A 14358-nucleotide genomic window follows, 5' to 3' on the forward strand; every position below is an offset into this window, starting at 1 on the left:
CCTTTGATTAGATGGCGGGCGAATTCAGATGCGATTTTAGATACATTACGGACTATTGAGGTACCCATTTCAGCCGACTGCTCAAATGTCGCATTGTACATAAGTAATGTAATACAATGCAATATTTAATCAGTAGTACCAAACTACACGACAGAACGTTTTTCACACGAAAAGGGATAGACAGACACAGCGGGAAGCGACTTTGTTTTATACTAGGTATTTATGTAGTGATGTTTTCGAAGAGCTTATTTTCAGCCCATTATAATAATGGCGTCTAATCTTCATCTAATCTTTCAGGACTCCGTCGTGGACCTAGTCATCGGTCTCGGCGTTCCAGCCTCCAAGATCGTGATCAGCCTTCCAGCAAGCGCCCGCCAGTTCACCCTGGCGAATGAGACCCTCAGTACTCCGGGCAGCCCAGCTGTGGACGACCAGCCTAAGGAGATAGATCAAGCTGAGCTGTGTAGACAGCTCCAGAAAGGACGGTGGACTTTGGAGAGAGATCAGGATTTATCAGCGCCTTATGCTTTCAAGTGAGTACTGTTTTGGCAATATTTTCGTATTAGACTCAAAGCTGAAAGAAAAAAACCCTCAGTGCTCCAGGCAGGCCTGCTGTAGACGACCAGCCTAGGAGGAAGGAGATAAATCAAGCTGAGCTGTGAAGACAGCTGCAAAAAGACTCTTGAAAGGGACCGGTATTATTGTCAGCGCCTTATGCAATAAGTATTCTTGTACCAGCCTCAAAGGCCGTGATCAAGCTCCCTCGTCAGTTCGCCCTTAGTACTCCTGGTAGACCTGGGGCCCGTTTCTCGAAAGGTACAAGCCTTGTATTACAAGTGCGCGAACTGTCAAATCGTATGGGTTGTCATGGAAACACACTTGTAATACAAGGCTTGTACCTTTCGAGAAACGGGCCACTGCTGGAGACGACCAGCCAAAGGAGATAGATCAAGCTGAGCTGTGTGGACAGCTCCAGAAAGGAAGATGGACTTTGGAGAGAGATCAGGTTTGATCTGCGCCTTATGCTTTCAAATGAGTACGGTTTAGTATGTTTGTCGTACAAGCCTCACAGATCGTGGTCTGCCTTCATCAATTGACCCTGGAGAACGAGACTTTCAATATCCCAAGGAGCCCTGCTGTGGACAATCAGCCTAAAGAGGTAGACGAAGCTGAGCTGTGTGTCTACACCCTACGGTCGTCCCTTTTAGGTACAGCTGTCTAGCCGCAAAAGGGACGGTGGACTTTAGAGAGAGATCAGGATTTAACTGCGCCTTATGCTTTCAAGTGAGTACTGTTTTGGCAATATCTTTGTATTGCCTCAAAGCTGAAAGATAGACCTTCTAAATAGGTCATGTGTCCTAAAACCGATTTCTTACTAACACTCTCAACTTAACTTTCCAGGAACACAACGTGGATGTCCTTCGAAGACTCCTCATCAGTGGACGTGAAGGGCAAGTACGCCCGCGTCCGGGGCCTAGCCGGTCTGGCGCTGCACAAAGCTGACAAGGACCTGGAGACTCCATGTGGTCCCACGCTCAAGGCTTCCCTAGCCAAGGTCTTGAATCAACAGAGCAGAGCACCTAGGGCCGCTGTTCTAAGGTAAGAGATTACAAGTTACAACCTTTACCTGGACTTTTTCCCAGGCCCACTTTTCTAAAGAAAGACTTAAAAAACGTTAAGGTCAATAAGGATAAGCGTGTCATAAGAGAAACGTGTCTGGCCTTCACATTTGGCCTGTTTAAACAATGATCAGTGTCTATTGAGAGTTCATAAGTTTACTACTAATCGTGAGTAGCAAATAGCAAAAGTATAAACTCGCAAAAACAGTAAAAACACGTGTGACAATCAGTAAGTTGACGGCCAGACACACTTCTCCTTATCCATATTGACTTTACAATACAACATTTACTTATGCTTCCACTTCGACCGATCTTGGACCGAAGTCTACAATTTTCCAAGTTCAATGCCATATTGGTAAACCATCTAGTAAATAAACACCCCCAATGAATGTACAAATCAATAAATGTACCTAACGGCGTCATTCTCATTTCGGAGACGGTTCGAAGTTCCTTTGAGTGACTAAACTTTACTGGCAGTTAATAAATCTATTATATGCGGTTCCAGGTCCCTGGAGCACGAGATCCTCTCCGCCCCAGCGCACGCGCGGGCGCTCGACGCGCTGCAAGTCTCTCCCTACAGGATCACGCAGATCGTGGACTCTGATGGCGTCATCCACTCGATCCGTGAGGTACGTGTTTTTGTCGCATGGCACAACATTCATATTTTGTGAGGGATCTGACCTAGTGAAAATACACCTGTGACTATACCCTGGGGACTCATACACATGACTATGCTGCTGGCTGCTAATCAGCTGGCTAATGCAGCATATTGATCCGCAGAGTGCGCGACAGTTAGCCCCGCATTCTCTTGTCGATAAATAGTTTACTCAGGATTAGATAACCTCTTTAATTTGATTCTGGCGTTCCTCATACCCATGCCGTTGGAAAATGAGAAATAGAGAAGCAGGAATATAAATTTTGATTAATAAACTTATAAATTGTAATCTATTTTAGGACACCCGCACGGAGTTCTCCTGCTCCCGCCAGGGTTACTTCGTGCACCCTCGTTCCTGCGCGCGTTTCTACCGCTGCGTCAAGTTCGACCAGCTCTCGCCTGACTACACGGTATGACGCTTCGTTCCCCCGTACCATTACTTACTTAGTTTGTTAGCGCGATGACCCAAAATGAGTTTTGGGCTCCAACACAAGAGCACGCCTCTTTATGCAGTGGACATCACGCCAGCCCTCACGGACGCCGAGTTCACGGAGATCTGCCTATTTAGGATGTCCAGTAGAACGGCGACCAGTACTCCTATCATTACTATTTCATTTATTTATCACCTTTGTTTTGGTTACCCCAGATTTTGCCACGGATTTACTCTCTAAGGCCTTGCAGTTTGATTTGACGTACATAAGATTAAAGGACACATGTCGAAATCAAAGGCGAGATATATTTAGACTTAGCAAAAGATTCTACGTAGTAAGGCACTGGTCCCACCGCCGGCTACAAACTATAAGCGAGTGAAACTATAAACTACAAACTAGTGGGCGAGCGGCGAGAAGCGAGTATAGTTTTACTAGTTTAGACGCTGAGCTATAAGCGAGTGTTTGCGTGCGACGGGCGATTACTCGCTCCACTAGCTCAGCCGGGTGGCCTAGCATAAAGGTAAAAAACTTAAGAGGGCCCCATTCGCCAATGACCTATACAGGGTGGAAATAGATTTTGGGTCAGTGAGTGCAGCCACCAGATTCCGTACTGCTAAGCGAAAATGGTCTTAGAACACCTTCCTTCTATTTCAAATTAATAAAGATTGGCGTTTAAAGATTTTTGAAAAAACATACGGGGTGCGAGAAAATTTTTGACAAACTTTTTTATTATGTCTATCGATTCTATTCCTATCCAGTATCAATAGTTTCCGTGGGTCAGCTTTCGGTAATGTACAAAAAAGCCACTACACACACGCTTTTATAAAATACATCATCATCGTCATCCGAACTGGACAACAAAGATAGTTCATATGATTGTTTTAAATTCATTGTAAATACGTGCACTCGCATCCACCTCATAAGGTAAAATGATCGGTCTGATCGCCAAGCAGGCACTGGCGAGTACCGCTGAGCTAGTTTTATAGTCGATAGCTTTTATCGCGGCGGTCAACTAGTAAACAGTGGTCCCACCGCCAACTATCAGCGAGCTCGGCTATCAACTAGTAAAATTATGTACTAGAAACAGTTGACAATCAGCGGGCGGCTAGTAAACATTGTATGGAATTATCGCTTACTCGCCGGGCGGTGGGAGAGTGTCTTCGCCGGCGGTGTGAACAAGCCAGCTATGAACTATAAATATATATCTCTCTCTTTTATTTACACGAAAGCAATTATCTTTTGTTCGTTTCTTGAGCTAGAAAATAGCCGATAGTTCATAGCTTACTCGCTCGCGGTGGGACCAGTGCCTAAATGACTTCGAATCAATATTTAATATTTGATTGGTATTAAATAGTTAAAGATAAAACATTTTCATAGCATTTCAACAGGCGCTTCAGTTTTAAAGAAACACATAAGGAAGCGCAGCTTTGATTTAACTGGTTTCTATAATTTTTGTAGGTATTCGAGTTCGATTGCCCAGCCGGCCTAGCCTTCGACTCGCGTTACGAAGTGTGCGTGTGGCCCGGCAGCCTGCCGCACTCGCAAGCCTGCCCCGGCTCCTCCGAGATCGCGCCCGTGCCCCACACGAGATTCGTGTGCCCTGAACATGAAGGTAACATTATTGCTGGACTTCTACATCAGACCAATCAAGGATCAGACCATTGATTTGATGATTGAGACCACCACTGATCTCCAAAGATTAGCGTTTAACAAATTTTGCTACACTGTATCCACTTTCGGTTCCAGGTTACTACGCGGACCCCGAGAACTGCCGCTGGTTCTTCGCCTGCCTGGACCACGGCAAGGCGCCGCTGTCCGCCTACGAGTTCCGCTGCCCCTTCGGGCTCGGCTTCGACGCCGACAAGCTCAAGTGCGACTGGCCCTGGCTCGTGCCCGCCTGTGGCAACATCGCCAGATACGAGGCCGAGGCCTTCGGGTACTCTGGAGCTGTTCTTACTGGTAAGCTTTATTTTGACTATTGGTAAAGGTGCTGCTGAGCCACCCCAGGAGTCAAGGCATATTTGTGATCGATGCGGCAGGAATGGCCGATCGGCCATTGGCTTGTACCTTCAGCCATCTCAACCGTTGTAGACTGTAGACTACCTCCTCAGGATATCTCCTTACTGTAGTCGCTGCAACTATCATCTGCAAAGATGCTTTGGCCAATGATGATGATGGGGCAAATCAACCGTAGAACACAAATAACGGATGCTCAATCAACTTTTTGTACATTGTGAAGTAACCGAAAATCATAAGCGACGTCACGTCATGAACACCGGATTTCATTATTGAAATAACTAATTTTGGTCATAACTATTGGCAAAACTTTCTTTAACCTAATGTTGAGATTTTAATAATATTTTAATTTCCAGGAGCCGCTGGTTTCCATGGCCAAACCGCCGACGCCGTGAACGTCGCAGCGCACAACAGCCTGGTCTCCGGCGCTGCCCTCGACAACCTCGTCGGCATCCAGGGCGGCTTCCTCTCCCAACAAGACGCGCTCGACGCTAACTTCATTGCGTCCCAGGAGTTTAACGGAGCTTCTGGCTCCAACGACCTCGCTTACCAAGTCAACGGTGCCGCGCATGGCCAAGGCCTCGTTCAGGCGACTAAATATAATGACCAAGGAAAGTACACTAGTGGATCGCTAATATTGGATGATTATAGACTCCCGACTAAATCTGAGGCTCAAAAGATCCATGGACATCAGGTCAATATTCTCGCTGGCGCTGCCGATTATTCTTCAGCGCAATCTAATGGCTACTCTTCGTTCTCCTCGGGGCATAACTCTCAATATCAATCGAGCGATTACTCCGACAATTCTGGAGCGTACGTACATGACCCTTCAGGTGACTACGCTGAGCCCTACAAGCATGTAGGTTCTCCGGTTGTCCCATACGTCCATGATGGTTCTGCTTACAAACAGTCCAGTGACTACTACGATTACGGAAGGTACTCGGCATCTTCTGGAGCTGATAGCAGCGGACAATATGTTCACAACTCTGGTTCTTATGTTGACGACTCATCGAACTACAAAGGATCATACAATTCTGGATCCTACAGCGACTTAGGAAAATACCAAGCTGGTATCTACAAGGAGTCTTCTCTTAACGCTAACGGATATAAAAGTGACAGTGGATCGTACAGCGCGGATTATTCCGGTTCGTACACACATGACGACTCTGGTAAATACGTGGCTGGTGTATACAGGGCTGACGGCCATATTGGAGGCTATAATGGAGCGGGATCGAATGGCAATGCTCTGAACAGCCAAGTGTACCATGGAAGCTACAGTACCGCTAACAGTGGGAACTATATCAGCGACTCTAAGGCCTATACCGGTGGGTCACACACTCTGGCAGCTGGTTCAGTTAATGTCGGCTTGGTTGGCAAGACTACTTTAGTTGATTCTGGATATACTGACCAGTTCAACTATGACGCCTCTAAAGCATCTAACGCTCAATCGTTTGGACATAACATTGTCCATGACAACCAACATACAGGCCACGTCTCATATGTTTCCCAACCGGCAGTTTCTATTAATCACGTCGGGACAGACTCCCACAACTTGGATGGTTACAGCTACGTCACTACTCCCACTTCATCTGGCATTCCCACCACTGCTACCCCATACGCTATTACTACGGCAATACCGACAGTAGCATACAAAACTACCTTCGTGCCTGAAGCACCTAAGACTAGCGTCGAACAAATCTTCGGTATTACTCATCCTGCCGTTACGTATGTTCAACCAACAGTGGTGCCTGTAAAACAGTACGTCAGTAGCACACCAAAAGTGGTTGTCACTGACTACAATCAAGCAGCTGACTATCATCAATATGAAAACAAGGACTATTCCGGCTACCAAACCTCATCAGTGAAAAGTGAATCTTCTGGATACGACTACTCCAAACCAGCCATCAAGTTTGAAGACGGAATAACTTACTCTACTCCGGCACCGATATCTGTGTCCACATACAAACCCCAAGGATTTAGCCACAGCCAGCAAACTCTACATAAGGTAGAATCCGTGGGTTATGATTACTCCAATGCTTCACCAGTGACAGAAGAGCCGTTCAAGAAGGTTGTAGCTTACACTACTGGTCCCAGCGTCAGTACATACGCTGAGCCCACTCCGGCAACGTACACTCCTCAGTCATTCAGTCATCAAACTATCCATAAAGTAGAAAGCGCCAAAGTATACAGTCCGGCTGTGGAGGTCGGATCTGGTTACAACTACGTCCAATCAGGAGTAACCTACGAGCAACCAAAGACCGTAGTTACGTACACTACACCCCAGCCGGCTTTGGAAGTTCAACCTGTTGTCGCTACTTATGCGCCGCAAGGTTTCAGCCATCAGACGCTACATAATGTAGATGCCAGTCAAGTCAACACCTACTCTCAGGAAAGTTCTGGATACCATTACGAGAAGCCCGCTGTTAGTTTTGAAGAAACCGCAAAGGCTGTGGTCCAGCACGTTACGCCTGCTCCAGAAATTGTTTCTACTTACGCTCCACAGTCATATAGTCATCAAACAATTCATAAAGTTGAGAACAGCAAATCTTATGCTCAGTCAGGAGAAAGTGGGTACGACTACACCAATCACGGCGTTAGTTATGAACAACCACAAACTGTAGTTGAGTACACGACTGCCCAACCTGCCATCGCTGTCTCTACATACCAACCACAAGGATTTAGTCATCAAACTCTACATAAAGTAAATGCCGGCCGTGTGAACACATATTCTGAACAAAACTCTGGATATAGTTATGAAAAACCCGCCGTTACACTTGAAGAAACTGCGAAGACTCTTGTTCAACATGTCACACCGGTTCCAGCAATCGCTTCCACCTATACTCCTCAGTCGTATAGCCATCAAACAATTCACAAAATCGAAAACAGCAAGTCGTATGCCAATCACAAGAAAATGGTTACGACTACACCAGCCACGGCGTCAGTTACGAACAACCACAAACCGTAGTAGAGTACACGACCGCCCAACCTGCCATTGCCGTCCAGTCAGCGATATCCACCTACCAACCCCAGTCGTTCAGCCATGAAACTGTTCACAAAGTCCCTGCCCAGGTCCATACTTATTCTCAAGACTCATTCTCTGGATACGATTACCAGAAGCCTGCTGCGAAGTTTGAGGAAGCCCCTGCTGTCGTAACATATTCCACCCCTGCGCCAGCAGTTGTGTCCACATACAAGCCTCAGTCGTATATCCATCAAACGATCCACAAAGTAGAAAAGGTGGTGCCTGTGTCCTCTACACCTGCACCTAAGGTTGAGCTCGCGTACCAGCCTTCTGTGTCTTATTATGAGAACCCTATTATAAAATACACCCAAAAGGTAACACCGGCGCCTTTCGTACAACCTACTGCCGCTGTTTATACTCAAACTTACAAGCCTATCAGCCATCAGCATGAGGTGAGCCATATCGTTAGCCAACCTGCTCAATACGAAACTTCTCAACAATCGTACAATTACAACACACAATCCCTAAACTTGAATCAAGATTACTCTTACAACCAGCCAGAAATTCAGCGAGACGTAGAAACAGTGAATACCAAGTCTTACTCTGATGCTAGTGAAGTGTCACATCAAACGTATCACCTATACAATGACAACACTCAACACAAAGCGAAGGACGACGTTGTAATCGTATCAAGCACTCCGGCCACACTCGCTTATGAAGAACATTACGCCGAATACGAAGCTCCTAAGGCATACAAGGCACCCGAATATATTCCACCAAAGACTGATTACCAAGAATCTTACGTAGTATCATCAACTGCTAAGCCGATAGTCCAGGAGCAAGCCTATTACCAACAAGCTCAAGATAACTACGACTACAAATCGGAAGACTACTCCCAGCAGTACCAAAATGTCCAAAGTTACGTACCCGCTCAGCAAGTGTCGTTTACTACTTCTCACATTGAACAGCCAAAGAGAATAGAAACTAACCAATATTCATCGTTCCAAGTGTCATACCAAACTCCAGAAATCCAGGTAGCCAACAAGGCTGAGGAATACCTCCCACCTGTGGTCTCCACCATAGCACCAGTGGTCACATCTACGTATAAGCCAGTTACCTATTCAAAGACATCTCGGGAGTATTTGCCGCCCACGCCAGAACCAGTCCCTACTTACAACGCTCCTGAATACCTTCCTCCTAAAACAGAAAATACCTATCTGCCTCCAGTAACTAAAAAGACATACGTGAAGTCAACTACAGCTGCTCCTACTTACAAATACACGGAGTCCACAACATACAAAGCACCTGAATATTTACCGCCGTTGGAAGAGGCTGTTCAGGGTCTAGTTAATTTCGAAAGTGAAGGTCAATCATTTACCTCTAAAATTGTATACAACCCTTACAGTCCAGTCAAATCAGTGTCGTCGGAAACACCCATTATTGTATCCACCGCGGCACCTGCAAGAAAGCAGAATATTGTTGTGGCTACGGCCAAATCTCATGCCTACACCACATCGTCACCTTCGTACGTGTCTAGTACTTATACTCCAACAGTAACCTCAACATATGCTCCTTACAAACAGGAGCTTGTAGAAGTCACTCCAGCGCCTATTCGCAGGACGAAGCCTAAGGTCGCTGTAGTCACTAAGATAAACGATTTCAACCCCCTTCTCGTCAGGAAATTGGGCGCTGTATGCAGTTGCCAATCCCCAACCGTCGTACTCAAAGGAACACGCCCCAAGGTACAAGCTCAAGACTTCTTAGATTATAACAACGATTATGATGACTCTGGACGAGGTGACATAAGCGATAGTCAATTCACTCAAAAATCAAGAAAAATAGTATCAAACGTTAAGACAGCTACTGCAGGTCCTTACGTTTCTGCCACTTTCAATCCAATCATTGTCCCGGATGACTCATTCTACCAAGACCTCCCTGAACAGAATGAGTATGTATCAGTAACACCTAAGAGGAAAGAAGTGTACGTATCTAGCACACCCGCCATCGTTACCTCCACAGAAAAGGTTTACACGATAAGACCACGCGTCAAGGCTGTGACTGTTGCCCCTACTTACAAGACCGTCTTATTGAAACAGGAAGTAGCTCCTACTGCTATTGTTAAGGAAGCCATAGTATCAGGATCAGAAGCTGGATCCATTGAATCTCAATCGTTTGACCGCTATGGGCCCGGTGGATGGAGGAGCAGAGACGAAACTTTGCAAGGGTCCGTCGACTGTCAGAGAGCTGGTCTCTTTAGACATCCCAAGCAATGTAACAAGTTCTACGCCTGCAGGTGGGATTGTACCAAACAGAGATTCACCCTCCACGTGTTCAATTGCCCTGTTCAGTTGAGCTTCGACCCTAAGCTGGGAGCTTGCAACTGGCCGAGCCAGGGTCCCGCCTGCCAGGGCGACACGCTACTCACCAACGCTCTGTAAATTCTATTATCTTATTAATTCGTGCCATCGAAATTGTGATAAAATGTGATCACGAAATGTATCAGGGATAGTTGATGTTGATGTCTCTCTCAAATTAATCTTAGAAACTTATTTATTTGTTTTATTTTGTTAATGTTACGTTGTAGTTATTTATTACTTACTTATGTGCTTCAGAATGCTTTCTTGCTTCTTGCTTGCTTAGCAACCGTTAGTTACCACTTTTTGTGTTTCCAAACTTGTGTTCAATGTTAATTTGTAATCACGACTTTTATTTTGCGACTCATAGCGCACACTTGTATTTTTTATTTAATTTATGTTTTCCGTAGTTACCTAAATTGTAAGGTTACCATTATCTAGTTTATATGACACCTTTTGTTATGTAAAATAGTGAAGTCATTTTTGTATAAATCTCGTATATTGTATTATAGAACGGATACGCTGTATGATTGTAAATACATTTTTATTCAATAATAAAGCATTTTCTTTTAACAACACAAAACGATTATATAAAAAACTGCTACACGGCAAATGCATCCAGTAAATACAAAACAAAATGGTCCCCTCCTGTAAAGAGGATAATAATAGTCTGAAGATCAGGTTACAGAGAAGAATTTAAATATTCAGAGTAACTGGTTTCTCAACCTCTTTCAATACGCAAGCATACTTCGAGACAACAGGTTCAACCTCCTCTTCGATGAACTCGGTCACCTGTTCCGGAGCCCTTCCGATAAAGGTGGACGCATCCAGAATCTTGTCCAACTGAGAGATGACAGGTGCGAAGTACGCGTCCTTCTTCACGCGGTCAATAAGATCATTGTCTTTGCCATGTTGCTTCACTTGAGCTCCGGCTTCGTGAGACAGAACCCTGATCTTCTCGTGGCAAACTTGACGATCTCCTCCAGCTTGGACCATAGCCATGATAATGTTCTCTGTGGCCATAAAAGGCAGTTCTTGTGCAATGTGACGCGCGATCACTTTGGGGTACACCACTAATCCTTGGCAGATGTTAAGTAGAGTCAGTAAAGTCGCATCAGCGGTTAGGAAAGCCTCAGCGAGCGTTATGCGACGATTGGCAGAGTCATCCAGAGTACGCTCAAGCCATTGAACCGCGTGGGTATTAGCTGCATTAGCGTGCAGAGTAATCAGATGGCGAGCAAGCGCGCAGCAGCGCTCCGAACGCATAGGATTCCTCTTATAAGGCATAGCACTAGATCCAATCTGAGACGCTTCAAACGGCTCCTCAACTTCCTTACGGGAAGCAAGCAGACGGATATCTGAGCACATTTTATGCACAGTCGCTCCCAGACCAGATAGGGCTGCAACGACCTCTAAATCAACTTTTCTGGAGTATGTTTGTCCAGTGACTAAGTAGCGTTTGTCGAAGCCAGCGAGTTCGGCTACTCTCTTGTCGAGAGCGCGGACTTTAGCGCTGTCACCCTTGAAGAGTTGCATGAAGGATGCTTGGGTGCCGGTGGTGCCCTTGACGCCGCGGAAGCGAAGGTCGTCTTTCGCGCGGGAGAGGGCGCGTTCGTCCATGATGAGGTCGCTGAGCCAGAGAGAGGCACGCTTACCGACGGTCGTCAGCTGCGCGGGCTGCAGGTGCGTGAAGCCCAGGATTGGCAGCGATCTGGAACGTATAACATAGTTTGATTAGCAATGACACTCCTCTGAATGAGATTCCTCTGAATAATCAACAGTGACTGATTGTCTTACCTGTACCTATGTATTTAGCTAGATGGCCTGCTGATCACAGCAGGCCATCTAGCTAAATCTAACTCCATATATTAGAAGTTGATTGGAACACCAAAGTAATAGTTTGAAGATTATAAAACAAGATTCGCAACACTTTACTACGAGTATATGTATATAATACATGGTACCTAGTGCCTACAGTAAAGTTTCACATAGTTAGCATAGTCACTTAATAATTTGCATAAATGCTTGGGTGTATTTGTTTCATTCATCTATCTACAATAGTTGAATCATGCAGGAGGCAATTAAATCAGCATCCCACTGATCCCACGCACATTGAACAAAATGATTTCTAAGTATTATTTTATACACGGCCAGGCTACTTCTTTATAATTATTAGTTGACTGAATCAAGGGTCAAATAAAATCACCCAATGAGAGGAAATTTCCCGTGTATTTTTTTGGAATACGTATCAAAGTTTAATCGAACGCCTTAGGTAAGTAAGCAGCAAAGATGTAGTCTGAATGCAACACTAAAATAAAGATCAAAGATTTTTTACATCGTATCTCGGTACAGGTTTCAAAGTAGCACGATCTGAATGCTCCAATCCAGCTTGTTTCATTAAACTTTTCACGTTCAGAGACAGTTGAACGAACTGGCTCCAAGTTAGATACGAGTAAGAAAAACTGTTTATACAGTTTTTCAGGAAGCTGTACTAGATTAAGACACTATATTATGTTTTAACAATTCAAATAAATAAGAAAATAATAAAACATAAGATAATTAAAACTTACTTGTATTCACCAGAATTAGAGTCATCATGTCGGACTGAGACATGTCATGGATAGAGGACTTCAGCAGTAGAAACAGCGTTCAGATCAGAAGAACAAGCTAAGACAGTACTTGTAACTTACTTGTATTCAACAGCAAACTGCGCCAGCCGACTAATGACAGCCGCGAGCCTCGGCAGCAGCAGATCCAATCCATGCTTCAAAGTGATCAAGTCCGTGTTATCTCCAACATAGCACGACGTAGCCCCGAGATGTATGATGGGAGCCGCGTGGGGGCAGCGTTCGGCTAAAGTATGGACATGAGCCATGACGTCATGACGGACTTTTTCTCATGTTCTGCCGCTGCTGCGAAGTCGATGTCATGGATGGCGGACTCCAGCTCCGCGATCTGCTCGTCGGTGATGTCGAGGCCTAGCTCCTGGAATGAAAAATACATTGATTTAAAAGGCAATCAAAAGAGATGTATTGATAGGACACACTAGAACCTGGTTACTGTATCTGTTCGGTTACAGTTACAGCGACGTCGCGAGCCTGAAGTGTAAAATGCGTACACACTAGAACCTCGTTACTGTATCTGTTCGGTTACAGTTACAGCTAGTGAGTACCCGGCTATATCTATCAAAAGCTTGGTCAAACTCTATCCATATTACTTACATTATAAATGGGAAAGTGTGTGTCTGTTTTTTTGTCCGTCTGTCACGGCAAAACGGAGCGACGAATTGACGTGATTTTTTTAAGTGGAGATAGTTGAAGGGATGGAGATTGTCATAGGCTACTTTTTGTCTCTTTTGAGCCGCGGGCAAAAGGTAGTCTAATATAATCCATACTAATACAATATTATAAAAGGGAAAGTGTGTGTGTCTGTTTGTTTGTCCGTCTTTCACGGCAAAACGGGGCGATGAATTGACGTGATTTTTTAAGTGGAGATAGTTGAAGGGATGAAGAGTGACATAGGCTACTTTTTTCTCGGGCGAAGCTGCGGACAAAAGCTAGTCTAATATAATTCATAATATAACTAAGGTTTACTCGTAGTGATGGTCAAACGGCCTTATTGTTCATTTGGTATACATATGATAATTTATGTATTAATCTTTGAGTAATTAATGGTATTAATCGCTATTTTTTCACAGAATACACTACATCCGTAAAAAAACGTATGGTAGGTATGTTTTCTTTCGACGGATTTTGCCTGACCATGAATAAATAGTGTTTGGTGATTTAATGTATTCTGCGGATTCTGCTTGACAATTATAAATAAATAACTACCTACTTAACTAGTTCAACTGTTTATAACATATTCCTATTCCTACCGCACAGTGGTATTTAGTTACGCTTAATGCCCGGTGGATTAGTATTGTTAATCATTGAAAATTATTACTTAGAGAAACCAACGCTGATAGGAGATAATTACGTTTGTATAAATGTATACTTATTAATACGTCATTATACAATTTATTAATAAAAAAAACCGGCCAAGAGCGTGTCGGGCCACGCTCAGTGTAGGGTTCCGTAGTTTTCCGTGTTTTTCTCAAAAACTACTGTACCTATCAAGTTCAAAACAATTTTCCTAGAACGTCTTTATAAAGTTCTACTTTTGTGATTTTTTTATTTTACCACTTTGTCGGCGTGATTGATATACATATTGGTACCAAATTTCAGCTTTCTAGTGCTAACGGTTACTGAGCCGGCGAAACTATAAGGGTTCCTAGTTGACTACGGAACCCTAAAAATAATGGAAATCCACGGAAGCTATG

The 14358-nt window shown here is 44.5% G+C and overlaps 2 protein-coding genes across 2 annotated transcripts in view; one reads left to right on the forward strand and one right to left on the reverse strand.

The window, feature by feature from the left end:
* The window catches only part of LOC125233411, a 57600-nt gene extending 49789 nt beyond the window's left edge, over positions 1-7811 (forward strand). The window contains exons 3-9 of the mRNA XM_048139424.1: positions 298-533; positions 1402-1599; positions 2125-2248; positions 2574-2684; positions 4164-4317; positions 4452-4664; positions 5078-7811. Coding sequence (XP_047995381.1) covers positions 298-533; positions 1402-1599; positions 2125-2248; positions 2574-2684; positions 4164-4317; positions 4452-4664; positions 5078-7686 — 3645 coding nt within the window. The 3' untranslated portion in view covers positions 7687-7811. The remainder of the gene's footprint in view (positions 1-297; positions 534-1401; positions 1600-2124; positions 2249-2573; positions 2685-4163; positions 4318-4451; positions 4665-5077) is intronic.
* A 2753-nt stretch (positions 7812-10564) lies between these two features.
* Positions 10565-14358, reverse strand: part of LOC125233412 (adenylosuccinate lyase) — a 63392-nt gene continuing 59598 nt past the window's right edge. The window contains 3 exon segments of the mRNA XM_048139425.1: positions 10565-11748; positions 12728-12929; positions 12932-13022. Of these exon segments, the coding sequence (XP_047995382.1) occupies positions 10734-11748; positions 12728-12929; positions 12932-13022 (1308 nt within the window). The 3' untranslated portion in view covers positions 10565-10733.

Source organism: Leguminivora glycinivorella, chromosome 14, assembly GCF_023078275.1.
Source record: "Leguminivora glycinivorella isolate SPB_JAAS2020 chromosome 14, LegGlyc_1.1, whole genome shotgun sequence".
Taxonomy (NCBI): Eukaryota; Metazoa; Arthropoda; class Insecta; order Lepidoptera; family Tortricidae; genus Leguminivora; species Leguminivora glycinivorella.